General features: G+C 45.1%; 1 protein-coding gene across 2 annotated transcripts; it reads left to right on the top strand.

Annotated features, from left to right (window-relative positions):
* The first annotated feature begins 11,862 nt into the window (after positions 1–11,862).
* SERPINH1 (serpin family H member 1) lies at positions 11,863–21,137 on the top strand. 2 transcript variants are annotated; one of them, XM_082244269.1, is made up of 6 exons: positions 11,917–12,001; positions 14,425–14,468; positions 15,792–16,450; positions 16,542–16,640; positions 17,457–17,689; positions 20,615–21,137. In XM_082244269.1, exons 3-6 carry the CDS (start codon positions 15,826–15,828, stop codon positions 20,915–20,917), a joined length of 1,260 nt encoding a protein of 419 aa, XP_082100395.1. In that variant the 5' UTR covers positions 11,917–12,001; positions 14,425–14,468; positions 15,792–15,825; the 3' UTR covers positions 20,918–21,137. The 2 variants fall into 2 exon arrangements, with proteins under 2 accessions (XP_082100394.1, XP_082100395.1); XM_082244268.1 differs by lacking the exon at positions 14,425–14,468 and having other exon boundaries at positions 11,863–12,001.
* The last annotated feature ends 271 nt before the right edge of the window (positions 21,138–21,408 follow it).

Here is a 21,408-nt window from a genome sequence, read left to right as displayed (position 1 = left end):
CCTGCGCGTGTGACCGGCGGACCCGATGTCCGCCGGTCATTTGCGATCGTCGCTGTGAAGGGAGAAAGGCAGGCGGCTAATGTAAACAAGCCGCCTGTCATTCTCCCCTGTTTAGGAATAGTGATCATACGGTTCTACTATGTAGGACCGTTGATCACTGTTCCTACACCTCAAGCCACAACCAATCACAGTTAGAATCACGCCCCTAGGGACACACATAACCCCTCCCTCGCAAAAAAAAGTTAACCCCTTCACTGCCAGTGTAATTTTACAGTAACAGTGCATATGTATAGCACTGATTACTGTAGAAATGTCACTGGTAACCCCAAAAGTGTCAAAAATGTCAGTCAAGGGTCCGATCTGTCCGCCGCAATGTCGCAGTCCCGCAAAAAAAAACGCAGATCGCCGCCATTACAACAAAAATGACAAAAATCTTTCCCTTTGTTAGTAAACGCGATAACTTTTGCGCAAACCAATCAAAATACGCTTTTTGCGATTTTTTTTACCAAACATATGTAGCATAAAACAAATTGTCCAAAAATGTTAAAAAATTTTGATTTTTACATTTCTTTGGGGAATTTTATATAAAAAAATGTGAAAAATATTGTTATTTTTTGCAAAATTGACGCTCTTTTTTTGTTTATAGTGCATGATCAAAAAATCGCACAGGTGATCAAATACCACCAAAAGAAAGCTCTGTTTGTGGGAAAAAAAGGACGTCAAATTCGTTTAGGTACAGCGTCGCACGACCGCGCAATCGTCCGTTAAAGTCACGCAGTGCCGAATCGCAAAATAGGCCCTGGTCAGGAAGGGGGTAAAATCTTCCGGGGCTTAAGTGGTTAAGAGCCCTGTCTCACATAAGCAGGCCTTGTGGCGCCCAATCGGCTGATTTGCGCACCTTACAAACGGCCTGCCCCCACCTGCTTAAGCCAATCCCCGCCGAACGCAGCCTATTACTAATCGGCTGGCTTCGAAACAGCACTTATGAGTTCTAGAGCCGGCCAAATAATAATCGGCTGAGTTCGGCGGGCATGGAACCCCTTTACCTTAGTATATTCACTCTGCAGACTCTGTGTGAAGGGGAACTCTGCGGACACTGCTGTAAGGGGGAATGTTGTGGATTCTGGTGTAAAGGGGAACTCTGGTGTAAGAGGTTCTCTGGTCCCCAGAGCTCCCCCTTATATCAGAGTTTGCAGAGTCCCCCCTTACATCAGAGTTAGTAGAGTTACAGTGCAATGGGAACCCTGCGCACTCTGAGCTAAGGAGGAACTCTGAAAACTCTGATGTAAGGGGGGGCTCTGGTGACCAGAGAACCTCTTACACCAGAGTTCCCTTTTACATCAGAGTCCACAACTTCCCCTTTACATCAGGGTTCGCAGAGTTCCCCTTTATATCAGGGTCCGCAGAGTTCCCCTTTACATCAGGGTCCACAGAGTTCCCGCTGGCACTGTAAGGCAAACCACGTGGACTCTGATGTACTGTAAATGGGAACTCTAATCTAAAGGGGGCTCTGGGAATACTGGGAACTCTGATGTAAGAGGGGATTCTAATGTAAGGGCAGGAAGGGGATCTGCTGCGTAACCATAATAAAGGGATGTAAAGGGCCCCAGGCTTGGGGCGGGTGGCCCTTTATGTTTTTTTGCACCGGGGCCCTGAAGATTCTAGTTATGCCTCTGCAACGTGACTTTATTTTAGAGGTGACAAGACACCTTAACGCTGCTGTCCGCAGACACCTGTCGCACTCACCTCTCGATTGACCTAAGACATTTGGATCTTATTTTTCCTATTATGGGGGTGAGTGGGGCCTCATGTCTAAGTTTTGCCTAAGGCCTCACAAAGCCTGGAGCCGCCTCTGTCTGCAGGACAGCCTGTTCTTTTGAAAAACAACAGAGAATATAAAGGACAAGGGGGCACTCTTTATGTCTGGAGGAACAGAGATTTCATCTCCAAATATGGAAAGGCTTCTTCACTGTAAGAGCTGTGAAAATGTGGAAAAGACTCCCTCAAGAGGTGGTTCTGGCCAGCTCAGTAGATTGCTTTAAAAAAGGCCTGGATTCTTTCCTAAATGTACATAATATAACTGGGTACTAATATTTATAGGTAAAGTTGATCCAGAGAATACCAGATTGCCTCTCGGGGATCATAAAGACATTTTTTCCCCTGCTGTAGCAAATTGGATTATGCTTTGCTGGGAATTTTTGCCTTCCTCTGGATCAACAGCGGGTATAGGATTGTGTATATGGGATTGAATAACTTTTATTTTTTGTTTATTGATTGAACTAGATGGACTTGTGTCTTTTTTCAGAGCCGGTTCACACATATGTGATGTTAGACTTTGCATGTGATTCGGAGCGCACTGCTCTGCAAATCCCATGCGATGTCTGTGCGATGCAAATTCAGCCATACAGATTGTATGGGTAAATTCGCATCGCATTCAGACACAACTCACACAGGACCTTTTTTGGGTCTGCACCAAAATCGGATCTCATGGGTGTTCACACCTATCCGATCCGATTCATGTCCGAACTGACAGTTCGCACTGCGATATGTGAACTGATCTGGGGGTGTCGTTAACTTTATATTGACGCCCCCAGAAATTCGCATATGGCAGTTTGAGCTGCCTGCGAGTTGAATGCGATGCGGGAACCCGCGGTGGATTTGCAGTATTCACGCATCGTATATGTGTGAACCGGGACTCAACCTGACTGCGTAACTGGCTGGATCACAAGGTGAAACTAAATGAAAGAAAGCCTAAGAAAGAAAACAAATGCAACCATCACATCCAAGAATTGGTAATCCGCAATATAATATAATATAATATAATAAATAATGAATATTATAATAAAAGTTTGCTTTTGGGATTATTACTGCTTTAACTTTTCATACAATAAAATGAAGATTGCTGGTGGGGTGGGGGTTTGTCTATTCCCTGAACATTGTGGAGCTAAAAATATATTATTATATTTACATTTGTATATCCCGTTTCTTTGGCCATTTATTTATAGGCCATTATACCACCTATTGCCAGCAACTCTTTCTTTCTTTTTTATTTTCTTTTTTATTTCTTTCTACTTGCTTTTCTTTCTTCTTCTCTTCTTTTTTCTTATCTTGATTTACTATATTTACCAATTTTCTATATGTCAACATCGCATTCTCATTACCTGAATGTGTTGCTAGCTGACTTACTGGGACCTTGCATTTTATTATTTGAAATTAATATTTTAATATTACCAACTGTGTTTGGTACTCAGTAATGCTCACGCTTATTACTATGCTGATTGTGCATCTTATACGTTTTATGCTGACGTTTATTATGATACTGTTTTTGTATGTTCACTTTTTTTGTTTTTTAAATAAAAATATATAAAAAAAATATATATATATTTATTGAATCTGAGTTTTGTCTACTAATTACTCGCCTACTGCGTTTCTTTTTTTTATTGTTTTTTTTTTTTTTTCATTCCACAGGCGATAATGTAAAAGGTAATGGAACGCCAAGTGGATATCATGAAGCCATAACAGTTCCTATACTAAACAGAGAACTGCACTCCATCCATCCCTGGGCTCTCATGGGAGAACTTGTGGCATGTTGGGAGGAGGAGGAGGAGGAGGATGATTTGGAAAGGGAGCAGAGAGAGAATTCTGTACTGCATCCCACATGGCTGCAGACGACGTGGCAGTGTGGGGGAGGAGGAGAGGGCCTGAAAACTTCCAGAATACTTCCATTAACTCTACACATCATCTGCAAGCAGAAATCTTCCAGAAGATTGTTCCACTGCTAGAAAATCTATTGATTGTGTTTCACACATTTATTATTATTGTATTGCTATTTGGTAGCTCATAATAACGCGCATTAAAAACCAATTACTGGAGACTAAATAGAAGAGTCACTTTCCTGCACCCCTCAATGTCATAACTCACTTTTAGTGTAAAAAAACACACCTATGCATCTTTGCACCAATGTGTTTTTCACTGAAATGCGCTGTTGCGCATTTTCAAAGTGCAATGCATTGCGGTTCGACAATGTAGTGCTATTTATCCAGCACATGAGCATGTGAATCAGAAGCCTACTGGTTTCAATGGGCTGCCTTAAAGCAGAACTAAAGGCACTAAACCTATCTTCTCTCTAATGGTCAAGGTCCCAATACGGAAAGGCTTCTTCACAGTAAGAGCTGTGAAAATGTGGCTCAAGAGCTATTGTGGAATAGACTCCTTCTGCAGCATTATGTCGGTCTTTGGCATCTCTATTGGCTGGCATAGGATGACGTAACTCTTGCGCATGCGCAGATGTGAGTCATACCGGTACACAGGCACCGTGCCAGCGGTGCAGCTCAGTTTACATGTTGCAGAAGATTGTGAGCAGACAGGTAGGTGTATTTTATTCTGGGGTCTGGGTTCAGCTCCCATTGGAATACAAGCTGCATGGAGTTTGCACATTCTACCTGTATGTGTATTTATTCTCCGGGTGCTTTGCTTTTCTCCCACAATCTAAAGTTATTCTGGTGGGTTAACCCTTGCTTACCTATGTGGTTTTTAGTGCGTTTTGCATTTTGCAGAAACGCACTACAGTCCATTTAACATGGTTTCCCTATGGATCATATCTATGTGTTGCATTTTTTTTGCATTTTGCCGGGGGGGGGGGGGGGGGGAGGGGTTAGGCTAATAAGAAAGTTTGACAGTTCGAAGTCACAGAACTGTCATGCTTTCCAAAAAAAGAAAAAATGCAAAACACATCAAAAAAGGCAAAAAAATGGTGTGTTCAGAAATGCAGAATGGGCCAGTAAAACGCATCAACTGCAACCTGCAAAGATGTGTACCTAGCCTAATGGCATTTACGATGATAGCCCTACTCAGTGTTCTCTGTGCGAATTTTGATCACGCTACTAAAATCGCTAGCAATAGTAAATACTGTACATAATAAGGTATGTAACACATGGCTCCCTATGGTGTTATGTAATTGTGCAAGTAGCATGTAGTAGCATTTATTCACACGCATTTGGAGCATTGTGCACACACTAGCGGTTGGAGGTGGTTTTACCCCCTTTTGCTGCAGATGCAGTGGCTGGGGATGTACACATGTTATGCTTTCCTTTGTGGTCGCAAGAGGAATTATACCCTCTGTTGCTTTGTGACTAGGGCCCCTTTGCAAGTGAATGGGGACGCTCATTGCGGTTGTGTTGCACCAGTAAGGGGTTCGAAAGTTAAGTAGGTGGTGAGGGAGAGATACAACACCTCCTCCCTGCCTGTAAAATGCTTTTTGAAGAGCGATCCAAATTTGGATCGCTCTTCAGAGAACAGAGCCCTTGGAGATCAATAACTACTACGTGCTTCTTGTGTAATTCACACCATAGGAAACCATTGATTCTATCTGTTTATTGATCTCGACTACCTGGTGAGTAATTGCTGGTGATTTTAGTCGCTGTGCTAAAATGCACCCATGTGCTTCTAGCCAAGCTGGCCATGCGCTTTGTGAATTTTGGCTGGTTTAAAATTTGTGGCCCCCGACAGCCTTCAATGTTAATAGAGCCCAAAGGAAATTATGGGGGGTAATAATACAGCCGATTGGGGGGGGGGGGGGGCTGTCAGAACACAGTAGGCGCAGTGCAATATCTGTCTATCAGTGTAACCCACGGGCTGACCAAAAAAAATCAGTATATGGCCAACCTTAGACTGTAAGCTCCTTTGGTGCAGAGACTGTTTCTATAAAAGGCTGGGAAGATAGTGTCACCTATATCATTAGCATATTACACTGTCCCATCCTCTGTGTTTGTACAGCTGGGTCACATTTGGTGGAAAGTGTCACCGTCTGCTACTACCACCCAAGTCATCTAAAAAGTCTGAAAAGGGAAGGTGTTCCCTGAAAGAGCTCTTTCTTATGCAGCAGTTCAAAGAATTGTTAAACCACCCCTTATTCTGAAGTTTAGGTATGGCAATTTATACATAGTCACACAGTCACCTGTGGGGTCCCTCTGGAAGCTGAGAACCACTATAGGAGATCCCCCTGCTCCAGTGATCTCCACTTCCAGGTGCCAAGCGGCTGCCCTGCTGCATTGCGAACACGGGAGGTCGCTCACTTGGCACAGGTACCATTGCAGTTTCTCAATTAATGCAAAGTGTTCTCTGATTGTGACGTCACCAGCCTGGCTTACAACCTCATCCAATCAGAGATCACTTTGCATTTATTCAGAACATTGGTGTGCACTGGATTAAAATGGAACATGTGGTATTTAAATGTAGTGAACCTAAAAGGGATAAAAAAAAAGTATTTGGCTCCTACGGTGAAGAAAAAAAAATGTCCACCAGCCGCAGCTTCCCCGTTCGCCAGCCTAAGCTCCCCTGTCCACCAGACTTAGCCCCCCTGTCTGCCAGCCTCAGCTCCCCTGTTCGTCAGCCTCAGCTTCCCTGTCCGCCGCCCCAGCTTCCCTGTCTGTCAGCCCGTGCCGGGACAAGGTCATCCAGCGCCCAGGGCAAAGACTGCACCCCCCCTTCCCTTAGGGCTAGGGTCAAGGCACTCCCATCCCTGCAATAAACCATTGTGCCCAGGGCAGCCTCCCCTCCTGCCCCCCCCTGTCCTGGTCCTGCCGCCAGCCGCAGCTCCCCTTTCCACCAGCCTCAGCTTCCCTGTCCACCAGCCTCAGCTTTTCTGTCCGCCAGCCCCAGCTCCCCTGTGTGCCAACCATAGCTCCCCTGTCTGCCAGCCACAGCCCCCCTGTCCACCAGCTGCAGCTCCCCTGTCCGCCAGCCGCAGCTCCCCTGTCGTCCGCCAGCCTAAGCTCCCCTGTCTGCCAGCCTCAGCTCCCCTGTCCGCCAGCCACAGCTCCCCTGTCCGCCAGCCACAGCTCCCCTGTCCACCAGCCTCAGATCCCCTGTTCGCTGGGCCTCAGCTTTCCTGTCCGTCAGCCAGTCCCGGGACAAGGTCATCCAACTCCCAGGGCAAAGATGCCAAACTGCAACCCCCCTTCCCTTAGGGCTAGGGTCAAGGAGCCCACATCCCTTCTTCAATAAACCATTGTGCCCAGGGCAGCCATCCCTTCTGCCCACCCCTTGTCCCGGCCCTGCCGCCAGCCGCAGCTCCTCTGTCCACCGGCCTTAGCTTCCCTGTCCACCAGCCTCAGCTTCTCTGTCCACCAGCCTCAGCTTCCCTATCCGCCAGCTGCAGCTTCCCTGTCCGCCAGCCTCAGCTCCCCTGTCCGCCAGCCTCAGCTCCCCTGTCCGCCAGCCTCAGCTCCCCTGTCCGCCAGCCTATGCTCCCCTGTCCGCCAGCCGCAGCTTCCCTGTTCACCAGCCTCAGCTCCCCTGTCCGCCAGCCGCAGCTTCCCTGTCCGCCAGCCTCAGCTCCCCTGTCCACCAGCCCCAGCTCCCCTTTCTGCCAGCCTCATATCCCCTGTCCGCCAGCAGCAGGTCCCCTGTCCGTCAGCCTCAGCCCCCCTTGTCTGCCAGCCTCAGCCCCCGTACGCCAGCCTCAGCCCCCCTGTCCCCCAGCCTGGTGGACAGGGAAGCTGAGGCTGGCGGATAGGAAAGCTGAGGCTTGTCTTCCCTGTCCGCCAGCCTCAGCCCCCCTGTCCGCCAGCCTCGGCTCCCCGTCCGCCAGCCTCAGCTCCTCTGTCCGGCAGCCACAGCTTCTCTGTCTTCCAGCCTCAGCTTCCCTATCCGCCACCCTCAGCTTCCCTATCCGCCAGCCTCAGCTTTCCTATCTGCCAGCCTCAGCTTCCCTATCTGCCAGCCTCAGCTTCCCTATCTGTCAGCCTCAGCTTTCCTATCTGCTACCCTCAGCTTCCCTATCCGCCAGCCTCAGCTTCCTTATCCGATAGCCTCAGCTTTCCTATCCGCCACCCTCAGCTTCCCTGTTCACCAGCCTCAGCTCTCCTTATCCACCAGCCTCAGCTTCCCTGTTCACCAGCCTCAGCTCTCCTTATCCACCAGCCTCAGCTTCCCTGTTCACCAGCCTCAGCTCTCCTTATCCACCAGCCTCAGCTTCCCTGTCCGCCAGCCTCAGCTTTATCCCTCTGATGAATTAGAAGTCCCAACATGTACTGCTTTACCCTTCTGATGAACTAGAAGTCCTAGCATGCCCTGATTTATCCTTCTAGTGAAATGAAAGTCCCAGCATGTACTGCTTTATCCTTTTGATGAACTAAAAGTCCCAGCATGCACTGCTTTATCCTTCTAGTGAACTGAAAGCCCCAGAATGTACTGCTTTATTCTTCTTAGGAACTAAAAGTCCCAGCATGTACTGCTTTATCCTTCTGATTACCTAGAAGTCCCAGCATGTACTGCTTTTTCCTTCTGATTACCTAGAAGTCCCAGCATGTACTGCTTTTTCCTTCTGATTAACTAGAAGTCCCAGCATGTACTGCTTTATCCTTCTGGTGAACTGAAAGTCCCAGCATAGATCAGACCAAAATAAGGGACAAATGAGGAGGAAAGAGGGACGGAGGGACATTGTTCCAAATCAGGGACAGTCCCTCGAAATTAGGGAGCTATGCATGCAAACAGCAGCATCGCAATTGCCTCGCAACCAGGTGCAAATGCAACGTGGTGGAGTGGCATTTTCAGGGGTAAATCAGCCAGTGAGGAGGCAACATAACACCTCCTCACTACCCATCAAAATGCCCTCTTATTGCTCTTCAGAGGGCACCACGCATGTGATCAGGCCCTTAGGGTGCATTGACAGCTCATTCATTTTCAAGGAACTGCCTTAACCCAACATACTTTAAGCATCACATAACACATATTAACGCATAGCAAATAATTAAATGGGCCCTTCATCTCGCTTTTCCTTTAATATTATTCGAGACAGACATGAATAATCCCATTGAGCTGCAGAAGGTCCAGGCTGTGACCTCCACACTGTATGGTGTAATATGCTGCAATGGAGGGAGGGCTCAGCATTGGAAGGAGGTCGTGTAGATTTTTTAGTTACTCCCTCCCCCCCCCCCTCTTTACCCCGAGGGTAACTCGCAGGCGTCTAGAAAGTTCTGCATATTAAAGAAGTGCTTCAGGTGTTCAAACAAACTAGGAGCTCCACCATATAAAGTAACAACCTACACCAAATAACATCTTCTCCTTTCTTAGGTCAGACCAAGGCCAGAGCCCACATGGGAGGTCTAAAGAGGTTCAAATTAAATCACAAACATTTGGAAGCTTGTGAAATCAGTAAGGGGCCCATTCACACTAGAGCATTACTGTGCACTTTATTACAACTCACATTAAATGTGTTAGTGTGATAGGGTGGCATTAATTCACATTGCTGTGCATGCATTCATGTAATACACATAAATGGCAAAGTATGAATGGACCCAGCCAGATGAGAACCATTATGCAGACATTTCCTTACGCCGCATTCTGTGCTTCCATTACCATTGCGGCTTTGCCTGCTTGTTGCACTGACTACACTCATCACTTCTGAAAGGTGCAACATACACTCACAAGTAACCAAGGTTTATTCATCTTGGGCCTCTTTCAGATGGGCGGTTGTGGGGGGGGGGCAGTAAAAATGAAGCCACGGTTTTACCCAGTGCTGTATTTTGGCCTAGGCCAACAAGGCCCAGGCCTAGGGCGGCACTTTGCAAGGGGGCAGCAAAAAATCTATCCCCCCTCCACCTGAGACTCTATTGGCCACTGGTTGCTAGAGCCGCCTCTCTCACCCCCCTCTCTCTTACTCACCCCCTCTCTCTCACCCCTCCTCTCTCTCATCCCCCTCTCTCTCTCATCCCCCTCTCTCTCATCCCCCTCTCTCTCATCCCCTCTCTCTCTCATCCCCTCTCTCTCTCTCTCATCCCCCCTCTCTCTCTCTCATCCCCCTCTCTCTCTCTCATCCCCCCTCTCTCTCACCCCCCCGCTCTCATCCCCCCTCTCTCTCTCATCCCCCTCTCTCAACCCACTCTCTCTCACCCCCCTCTCTCTCTCTCACCCCCCCCTCTATTATCCCCCTCTCTCTCTCACCCCCCTCTCTTTCATCCCTGCCTCTCTCTCCCCCTCCCTCACCCACCCCCCTCTCTCTCCCTCACCCACCCCCCTCTCTCTCCCTCACCCCTCTCTCTCTCCCTCCCTCACCCCCCCCCCCCTCGGGAGATGTCAGGGGTTCATGCTGGGACTTGTAGTCCTTCCATTTTAGGGGGTGTCACATCCGTTAAAAAAGGAGTGGGACAAATTTACATGGGGGGGGGGGGCCCAATTTTAGTCTTGCCTAGGGCAGCACAAAACCAAAATACACCACTGGTTTTACCACTCTCTCCCCTGACTGCCACTTGATTTGGCAAAATACACCTGTGTATTGAGTGGGGCTGTACAAGGTGGTTTGCATTATTTTTAATGAAGGATGCAGAGTGTGACAGGCTGTACCACCTGTCAGACTCGCCCTTTGAGTTTAATGAGGACAAGCTGTGTAAGTGTAACTGTGTGCTTGCTTGAAATTGTGACACAGTAGAGCCCAGGGGAGGACTGGGCCAGGGGGGCAATTGCCCCCTGGGCTGTTCTGATGCTCCGTAACAAGGCTGCACCGCTTCCTTCACAGACATGCCTAAAGGATTCCTGGTGAAGAGAAGTAAAAAGTCCCCACCACTGACCTACTGAGTGCGGGTTGAAGACAAGGACAAAGCGCAGGCCTCTCTCCCCCAGCATGGATGGTAGAAACTGTGTCTGAGCAGAGGCCGGTTCCATGCCCCACTGGAGACTCTTCTCCCCCGGCAAGCCCCGACCGACCTTTCCCAGCTCCCCCCAACCGCCCCCTGCTGGCTTGGTCGGGAACCCAGATTCAGTCGGTAAGGGGAGAGTATCTGGAGCAGGGCTTCAGCTTGGAATGGGGGTCAGGAGGAGGATGGGAAGAGGAGGAGGGGCTGAGTCCTTGCACCATGGGCCTCTGGTTTGTACTTGCCCCCTGGGCCGAAAGTTGCCAGTCTGCCCCTGGTAGAGCTGCATTACAGGGTGATATAACACCTCTTCACCGCCTGTCAAATCCAAGTGACAAGCAATCCAAATTTATATTTCTTCTTCAGAGGGCAACGCAGTCCAAAGCAAGTGTAAAACAGCCTGTAAACCCAAAAACAAATTGTAATGTATTGCAGAGGATACAAGAATTGCATTTAAGTACATCTTGATGAGTCCCTAAAGCAGGGCCCTCTAAATACTCAGGTATTAAATTGTATTGTAATTGTACTTACTGCCCTTATGTTGTAAAGCGCTGCGAAAACTGTTGTCGCTATATAAATCCTATACACTTAAATTAATAGATGTGGTAGCTGAATTATGTTTTCTTTTTTCAGTCTTTTTTCTTTAATTCCACCCGTTGTTTTTTTTTTGTAACACACTTCCTGTCCTAGGGTGACAACGCTCACTGTACTGTATCTATGGAGAAGCAATGTTGTCACCCTAGGACAGGAAGCGTGTTACTAAAAAAATCACCAGGCAGAAAAACAAAGACTGAAAAAAGAAAAAATAATTCAGCTACCTCATTCCTGTCCTAGGGTGACAACAATCATTGTACTATATCTATGGAGAAGCAATGTTGTCACCCTAGGACAGGAAATTTGTCAGGTTCATACAGTAGATTTTGCATGTTAAAGAATTTTTTTTACAAAGGATTTTTTCTTATTTTCAATTTTTATTGGAGCAAATCTTTTACGGCGTGGCTGCTGTGTTGGCCAAAGAAATCTGTGCAATCGATTTATTGTTAAACGTGTAATCTGTGGGCTGTGAGGCCCATTCTCTGCATCCCTCATATAACAATCCAGATATAAGTATCCATTGTCAGGGAAGGAATGTCAGGGGTTGTCTCAAGCAAGCTGAGGGGCTGGAATCACAGGAGGAGGCTGGAGACGTCAGAGGGCGAAGGGAGGGGGGTATCAAAGTCCCTCATTTAAATAAAGTTTTCCAAACTTCCAGAACTTTCCTCTGCAGGGTATATAGGCTGGGCTGTTGGATAAGCAGGACACAGACACGCAGGCAGGCACAGAGGAAGACAGCTCAGGAGAGGCACAGCTCCAAAGCTTCCACTATTGAGGTATATCACCTATCCTATATCCATCCTTACTGGGGAGGGAAGACGGGGCTCTGACTACAGCATAGATCTGTACACTGGAATCCACAGCTCAATTCATGCGGAATAATCGCTGCTTTATGCTTGGCTTCCATTGCACAAATACAGTACTAATTTCACAGCATACTTCCATAGATTTGCTGCAATGCATTTGCAAATTAGGAATAAATGCGCTGCATGGGTCAGTGGTGACGATAGCTATCAGTGAGATCTCACATTGCTCTTTGCATGGTTGTATGTATAATGTTAGAAGTTGGCCATGCATGTGTGTTATCGCATTTCATGCCAATTCCAAGCTGGACAAATGGGGAGGATTAAAGGAAAGAGCTGGGGATTTACCTTGTTAAAAAATTGCCGTAACAAATTTAGTGTGGGATGATTTGCAAAATTAGGAGGAGAGGAATGAGTTGTCCTGCAGAAAGTAGGATGCTTAACAATGCAAATTGCATATATAGAAAGGCAACCCAGCTCCTTGTGTTATCAATGACAGACATCAAAGCATGAATTTCCTTTTACTGCTCCATTAATGCCTCCTGGGATTTGTAGTTCTACAAATCCCAGCTAAGAGCCGGTTCACACTAATCCGACTTGTCAGGCGACTTGGTCGTCTGACAAGTAGCTTCCAATGCTGTGCAATGGAACCGTTCTAATCAAAGCGACTCAAGTCGCTCCGACTTAGAAAAAGGTTCCTGCACTATTTTTTGGCAAAGTCGGAGCGACCTGCATTGACTTCTATTATGAGAAGTCGTTGCAAGCCGCGCTGAAGTCGCGCTGCACGGGCGACTTCATTAGTCGCCCGAAGTCGGGGCAACTTTGAGTCGGATTAGTGTGAACCGACTCTTAAGCTCCTCACCCATTACGATATGATTGTACAACTTCCTTTGGATCTACCAGCACCTGTGTAATGCAAGAGCCTGCCTGATTGGATTTAGACTGAATAGATAGTTTAGCTAGGTCCTCATATTACAAAATTTTGGTAAATCTAAAAATTGTTCAGTCAGATTCTTGTAACTCTAAAACTGGCCACACATTATAAAATGTTCTTATTCAATTTCCTCTAGATTTACCTTCAACTTTGTGGGGCAAGGGCCGGCCCGATTAGATAAAGATTTAATAGATAGTTTAGCTTCATCCTCATATTACAAAATTTTGGTAAATGTAGAATTTGTACAGTCAAATTCTTGTAACACGTATAGTGGCCTTAAAGCTGGCCATACATTATACAATTTTCTTATTCAATTTCCTTTGGATTTACCTTCAACTATGTAGTGCAAGAGCCTGCCTGATTGGATATAGCCTGAATAGATAGTTTAGCTAGGTCCTCATTTAACAAAATTTTGGTAAATCTAAACATTGTTTGGGCAGATTCTTGTAACGTGTATAGTTTATTCAGCGAGTTAAAGAGTATTAATTGTTTCTCTACTGCACTGCAGAACTCATTGAGGTTCATTTACTAAATATGGAGTGTGCAACATCTGGTGCAGCTTTGCATGGAAACCAATCAGCTTCCTGGTTTCTTTGTCAAAATTGAATTGAAGCTGATTGACTACCATGCACAGCTGCACCTTATCTAACCTCCTGCAATACATTATGGATGTATGGCTATCCATAATGTATGAATGGCCATCTTTCTTGTACAATTTTCCTTTAGATGAATGCGGAGGGTTAGATAAGGTTTATTACGTAATGAGCTCTGCAGTGCAGTAGAGAAACAATGTGCATTAATCCATGGCATCCAGTTCATCTTCGTTACCAGATTGGTCCCTTGGGAATACTACGTTAAACATATCATCAATACTAATTACCTTGCTGAATACGTCCAATATTCAATACTTGGGATTCCTTGGGCTTAGCAAATACAGCTGTGCCAACAGCAATGATGGTGCAATAATGAATGGCGAGGTTTGATTGTTAGAGGATGCTCCATAGTGTGCCGAAGAATTTTTATCTTTGCTTTTAGAGGAAAACAGGATGATGAAGGCAACAACAAACAAAAAGGGTTAACAAAATCAGACAGGAGATGGCGGTTTTGCTTAATGTTTTGTCTATTGTTCAGAGTTGTACTACACACCCCTTTCCTTTGTTATTCTCTTTTATATTCCATGACATCATAGACATCAGGGGCTGTGCCGGACGGGACAATGCTGGGATACATTATGGCTAGAAATGGATAAACACATAGAGAGCATTCAGACTTTGCCACATCAGCATCCCCACCCAAATCTGCCCCCCCCCCCAAGCCTGCCAGCACTAATCTTATCCCCCCACTAGGGGCAGTGCCATTAAGAACCATGGGATGGTCTCATTGACATACAACAGTACTTCTACATCTGCTAGTGCTCAATTGTGTTCTATGGGAATCTGCTTCATTTGTCTGTTTCTTTCAGAATGAAAATTGCAAAAGTTGACCTCACTAAGAATCTCTATAAAGGTATATCGTATCCACATTCTCATCTCTTTCTCAGTACTGGGTGTGATCCCAAGCTGCTCTGGGCTTGGAGAACTGTAGTCAATCATAAATGAAGGTCATTTGAAAATAGTTCATGCAGCTTATCCAAAATCATTTAAAGGGTGAAATAGTTTTCGTTTTGCAGGATAAAAGCAGAAGATTTGTACATATGTCCCCTTTTGTTGATGCATGGGGGGGGTATTTCTCTTGAGATGGGGGAAGTGAGATGGGATGCACAGAGTTGGTGACATTGTCATCAGAATAGCTGGTTGGTGGGTGTTTAAGGTGGGGGGGAGCGAGTAGATGTTCCTTTTTGAAAGTGGGAAACATCTTCCAAGTCCATTAAAAACTGGTGTTTCAATTGCCATTGCATGCCATGTCCTGTCTCAAGCATGAAGATCATTGCGTCTAAATTCCAAGTCTATGACTTAAAATTAATTGTGGATAGGCTTTTTTTATTGCAAAAGTTGGCATAGAGCATAGATCGAGTGACTCAGACGCTAGATTTAGTTACTCACTGGGAAACTATAGCCCCAGGCTATTTAATTTAGCTGACATGCAGGGTGGGGCAGCGTCAGTAAATACCAATGGCCTATTAAGTACTTTATTTAATTTGGTGTTTCTAATAGTGGGGTGTGTGTTTAAATGCAAAATATTCAAGTAAATTAAAATAGGATTCTTATTACTACCTTTTTTCAGTTGCCTTTGACCAACATTCGTTTTGAATGGTTGCTCTTTTTGTAACTCAGTGACAAATTGTTGGCGAATTCCATTCTAAACCCAGTTTGCAGGTTAATATTCACGACCGCCCCCAGGGCAGGGAAGAGAATGGGTGTGTCTTCACCAAAGGAACATATATTACATATATTAATATAACAACAAGACAAACTGGCAGCAAAGCTTAAATGTAAATGTTTACTGTTTACATGGGAATTTTGGCTTTAACTGGATTAGCATTTGGGACTATTAGATATGTGGAAAATTATATCTTTGGCTATTGTACTTTATTTATTTTTTAGTTTTTTTTTGGGTTCTGCACTTATTTTTTTGCTTTTAATCACAACCTAAAAATAAACAATTATAAAAGCATAAATCCAAGGATTATCCACAAGTAAAAAAAACATACAAAAAAAGCAAGGCAAGACAAAGTGCTTGCATTGTGCTTAAGCTTTCATGGATTCATTTTATTCTCATCTGACCTCCAACATTTTAATGGTGAAAGGAAAACATGTTGTTATATGTGAAAGCTATTTTATTCTAACACAATTGTCCTTACCAGTTGAATGTTCTTCTCTTCTTTTGCAGAGTTGCATCACTGCTTCCTACAATTAAAAGCACCATGTGGATGATCAAATTCTTGGCTATTGGCCTCCTGCTCGCTGTGGATGCGGCAGTAGATAAGAAAGCCACGACGAAAGTAGTCAAAGAGGTTCCTGTAGAGAAGAAGATCAGCGAACATGCCAGCACCATTGCTGACCGAAGTGCTAACCTGGCATTCAACCTCTATCATACCATGGCCAAGGACAAAAATGTAGAGAACATACTGCTCTCACCAGTTGTGGTGGCTTCTTCTCTCGGTCTGGTGAACCTTGGCGGCAAAGCCAGCACTGCTGCCCAGGCCAAGACAGTCCTTAGCGTTGACAAGCTGAGTGATGACCTTGTCCATGCTGGCCTGGCCGAGCTCCTCAACGAAGTCAGCAATTCCACTGCCCGTAATGTCACCTGGAAAATTGGAAACCGTCTCTACGGCCCAAGCTCCATCAGCTTCACTGATGACTTCGTGAAGAACAGCAAAAAGCACTACAACTACGAGCACTCCAAGATTAATTTCAGAGACAAGAGAAGTGCCCTTAAGTCCATCAATGAGTGGGCCACTCAGACTACCGATGGCAAGCTCCCTGAGGTGACCAGTGATGTGGGGAAGACTGATGGAGCCCTCATTGTCAACGCCATGTTCTTCAAGCGTAAGTATTTAAGGCAAATAGGCTAACTTTGTCTAAAGAAATTCTCTATTTAGAATGTTCATGATAATTAAAGCCTTGTTTTATTCTGTAGCTCACTGGGATGAGAAGTTCCACCACAAGATGGTTGACAACCGTGGCTTCATGGTGACCCGCTCTTTCACTGTGGCTGTACCCATGATGCACCGCACAGGTATGTTAAACTAAAAATCATGATGACAACTTGAGCGAAACCTCAATAACAATTATTATTCCTTGTAAGACTTAAGATCTCAGAAGCTTAAGCCCAGTTCCATTTTTTTATTTATAGCAAGGTAATCTTTAGAAGCTCAGATCTTATGGGACTGCACTGTAGAGTCACTTAGATAAGAAAAGGAGTACACATAAAGGAGACACAGACAGCAATAAGGCCGGCCATAGACAAAGCAAATTCCTTTCCTGCAACTGTAGGTTGATTCCCCCATCAAAACAGACAGCATTGACAGGGGATCTCCACCCCCCCCCCCCCCCCCGTGGAGCCATTGTGTTCTCCTGGCAGGGGAAGCCACTAGTAATCATCACATGTAAAATCTGGCAGGCTGGTTGTACCCAAGTTAATCAATCGATCAATTTGGGTACATTCAGCCTGCCCCATACATGGTTGGAATCTGCGCCAGTTCCTGCTGAACTAGCCGAGATTCAAACATCTATGGCTGGCTTAATAGATGATGGATTCTAACCCACATTCACTTTTTCCAAAATTAAAAAAGTAATGGCTGGAGTTTGGCTTTAAGACTCTTTTAATCTTTTTGGATATTTTTTTTAATACTTAAAATAGGCTCTGGTTGGTTTAGGGGTCATAATCTAATGCAGCTTTTATACAGCATGCTCTCTTTTCCATGGATAGGGTATAACCATGGATTTCACCTATTTTGTTAATATATATTACATAGTCCCTGAAGCAATTTTAATGTGTCCAACCAGCATGAAACATATCCTATGGTTACCATCTCTTGTGATTTTGCTTTAGGTCTGTACAATTACTATGAGGACGAGACCCACAGCCTTCAAATCCTGGAGATGCCCCTGGCCCACAAGTTGTCCAGCATGGTCTTCATAATGCCTTACCATGTGGAGCCCATGGAGAGAGTGGAGAAACTCCTGACCAGAGAACAGGTCAAAACCTGGCTTGGGAAGATGCAGAAGAAGGCAGTTGCAGTGTCCCTGCCCAAAGTCAGCCTAGAAGTCAGTCATGACCTTCAGGTAAGTCCAGCTCTAAATTCCATCAAGATTTTACCCAAACATTTAGCTTTAACATTACATGTTTTAAACCCAAGGATTTATCTAATTTGTACCTTATAATTAAACCAACCATATGTACCATCCAACTCTTCATATGCATTCTTTCATGTACTCAACCCCACCTGAATATCTTGAATGAAATTGAAACTCAATATTTGGCCCCAGGTGTAAAATCAAACATACATTGAGACCCCATTCACACTAGCAGGACTTGTCATGCGACCTGGTCGCCTGACAAGTCGCGGTCGGTCGCCTGCCATTGATTAGCACAGGACCCGTTCTAATAGGAGCGACACAAGTCGCTCCGACTTAGAAAAAGGGTCCTGTACTACTTTGGGGCGACCTGGAGGCGACTTGCATTGACTTCAATTATATGAAGTCCGTGCAAGTCGTGCCGAGGTCGCGGTGCACGCTGTGCACCGCGACTTCACAGGTCGCCCCAGCAAGTCGTGTCGCCCCTGTTTGAACGGGGTCTTACACTTTATGATATGCTGAATTCATGCAGTATTTTAGTTATAACCTTCCACCATCTTTGTTTAATATGTAGAACCTGAACTTTATCTCCATGATTCTATGCATTGAGATATCTTGCATTAATAAGTCACTTTGCCCATAGGATTATGTAGGTACCCTTACCAATTATTTAACTCCACTTTTACAATGGGTAAATTAAACAGCCAAACTAATAATTTCCACCACTTGCATGTTTATCCCAACAATTAAAGTTTTCAACTCCACTATTCAACAATCTATGCTTTAAAAAATACCTTTTACATGTTCAATGGGACTAATTTGGTTTACCATAACAACTGTTATTTCCATAATTTTAATCCTTCAAGACAAACATTCAACTCCACCAATCTATATAATAAAAACAATCTCTTATCACCTTGATTCAACTCTGCCTTTTTATCCAAAAGTGTAACCTAAATGATTTAAGTTGTCAACATCTTGAGTGTGCCAATAGCGTTTTTGAGCAAGTATAGTCAACAGATTATGCCCTGCATATTGGGGAAGTCAGTTGACATCTTTGTGTTGCTAATGAATACACTTGTTTTTTGAGAGAATTTGAAGCTGTGGAAGCTCTGCCAACAAAGGAAAGCAAAGGAACCACTCCAAATCTCTTTAGAACAGTCATCAGAGGCAGCAGTGCCTTAGATGATCTCATATTGCAGATATACAGCTATAACTATGCACAGGGCATTTTTTCTCAGACAATATGTGCAGGAACTTCCCTTTCTGAGTCACCCCTTGTCTCCGCCCCCTACCCACCTCGTGCACCATTCCTTGGTTCCGCCCCCTACCCACCTCCTAAGTACTGCTCCTTTTAGAGAATGCTCCAAACAAAAACAAAAACCACCTATCTCCTGCGCTCAGAAAAGCCGACTCCTTGACTGCTCTGTCCACGGGACTTTCAAAATGGCATCTTGGATGGCTAGGATCCTGCTGCCTAAAAGGACTGGGGCAGTCCAACAATACTGCAAACAAGAAACACAAAGAAAGGCGCATCGACCGAGCGCATTATCCTCAATATGGGCTTTATTGTTAAAACATAAAAATGGCTACTCACAAGCAAAGGTATAAATCAATCACATCGGACTCAAAATCTTGAGTATCGAGAGTAGTCCATACGAATGTCCCTTGTCCTATTAGGATGACGGCTGACACGTTTCAAGGCATACGCCTCTTCCTCAGAGCCCTTTCAGAGAATACAGAACCATGTAACAATTGTGGTACTAAGTAATATGTATGGAGTTCATTAATAATGACAAGATAAACAGTAAATTAGATCACATGCAGCCAGCAACAATAGACCCCTCAGCAACAATGAACCACCGAAACGAAATACTCCCCCTCCCAGCAACAAAAGATCCCTAGCAGCAATACCAGATCTACTGCAGCCAGCACCAATAGACTCTCCAGCAGCCACCAAAAATAGACCCTCCCCCAGCAACAATGTATCACTCGCAACAAAATACCCCCTCCCCTAGCAACAACTGACCCCCAGTAACATAGGACCCACCACCAGCAACAGTAGACCCCCCCCACCAACAACAATAGACCGCCTGAGCAACAGTAGATACCCCTCCCCACCCTGCAAAAGTAGATCTCCTCCAGCAACAATAGATTCCCCCCAGCAGCTAGCATAAATAGACCTTGAACCCCTTGCCATTACATACAGTTAGTGTTGGAGGTGCCGGAACTGCGTTCCCCCACGTTACCGCTGAAAAAAAGCCCTGACTATGCACAATCACATACCAGGAAGTACAGTGCTTTATTTCAGGATCAATTCAGGACAAAATGTATATTTTTTAGAATACTGCTTTTGGAATAATTAAAGTAGTTCTAAAGGCTGAAAATTTTATTTTACCTTAATTCATTCTGTGCATTAAGATAAAAAAAAAAAAAAGTATGCAGCTCCCCTTAAATTTACCTGAGCCCAATCTTGATCAAGCGATGTGCACAAGAGCAGAGTGTCTCTTGTCTCTCTCTCTCTCTCTCTCCTCATTGGCCCAGACACTGCAGAAGGAGCCTTTGGCTCCCGCTGCTGTCAATCACAATCAGTGAGGAGGGAGCAGGGGCTGGGCTGGGCCGAAGTCTGTGTCTATGGACACACAAGGCCGACTCGGGAGCAAGCATGCATGAGAGCACCCAGAGCAAGCAGCTTGGATGGTGCCAGGAACACCGGCGGGGAAGCTGAGAAGAGGGGGATCAGGGCTGCTCTGTGCAAAACAATTGCACAGAGCAGGGAGGTATGACATGTTTGGTTTTTTTTTTTTTTGTATGTGAATTATAATCACTTTATCATTTCTAGATGTTCCCTATATCAGATCTTGACTTTTTGAGTCATGTCCACTTTGAAGACCGTGTTTATTTTTATTCCAGAAACACCTGGGTGAACTTGGTCTGACCGAAGCCATTGACAAAACCAAGGCTGACTTTTCCAAAATCTCTGGCAAGAAGGATCTCTACCTGGCCAGCCTGTTCCATGCAGCTGCCCTGGAGTGGGACACCGATGGAAATCCTTTTGATGCGGACATCTACTCCAGGGAAGAGCTTAGAGCACCAAAACTCTTCTACGCTGACCACCCCTATGTCTTCCTGATCAAAGACCACAAGACGGACTCCATTCTGTTTATTGGTAGACTAGTCAGGCCAAAGGGTGACAAGATGCGAGATGAATTATAGTACCAAAAAGCAGTGGGGGGTTAGGTAGTTATAAACAAATTCTGTTTTTTTTTTTTTAATGAAAGGACGGCAGAAAAAAAAACCCAAAAAAACTAAATGTTGGCATTTGACATCTTGACCTGTTTACAAAAAGAGAACATTCCACCAAAGCAAAGACAGTTCTCCAGGGGTTCCTCTATTGGACCTTTGGTTTGACCTTAAGCATCAACCCTGGTCCCTGGCCCTTGAAGCCATACTGTAGTAAAGCTTTGAAGGCCTCGCACAAGAGATTGAACTTTTCATTGCAATACTTACCACTTGAGACTTGAGTTCCACTATCTGTCATTAAAGTTTGCAGCTTTACATAGTTACATAGTTAGTCAGGTTGAAAAAAAAGGCACAAGTCCATCTGGCTCAACCAATAAAAAAACAAAACATGGTGCTGTGATCTTGTGGCCCTTTACACTTTTTACTAAGCAGATTCTGGGACTTAATGTGAAGAGTAATTTAGT

The sequence above is a fragment of the Pelophylax lessonae genome (assembly GCF_965119305.1).
Source record: "Pelophylax lessonae genome assembly, chromosome: 2".
Taxonomy (NCBI): domain Eukaryota; kingdom Metazoa; phylum Chordata; class Amphibia; order Anura; family Ranidae; genus Pelophylax; species Pelophylax lessonae.
This window is presented reverse-complemented; position numbering and strand designations above follow the sequence as displayed.

Coding starts and splice junctions, on each gene's coding strand:
- SERPINH1 (XM_082244268.1), top strand. CDS start 15,826: ATGTGGATGATCAAATTCTTGGCTATTGGCCTCCTGCTCGCTGTGGAT. Junction 16,451..16,541: donor CAACGCCATGTTCTTCAAGC/GTAAGTATTTAA, acceptor TTTATTCTGTAG/CTCACTGGGATGAGAAGTTC. Junction 16,641..17,456: donor ACCCATGATGCACCGCACAG/GTATGTTAAACT, acceptor ATTTTGCTTTAG/GTCTGTACAATTACTATGAG.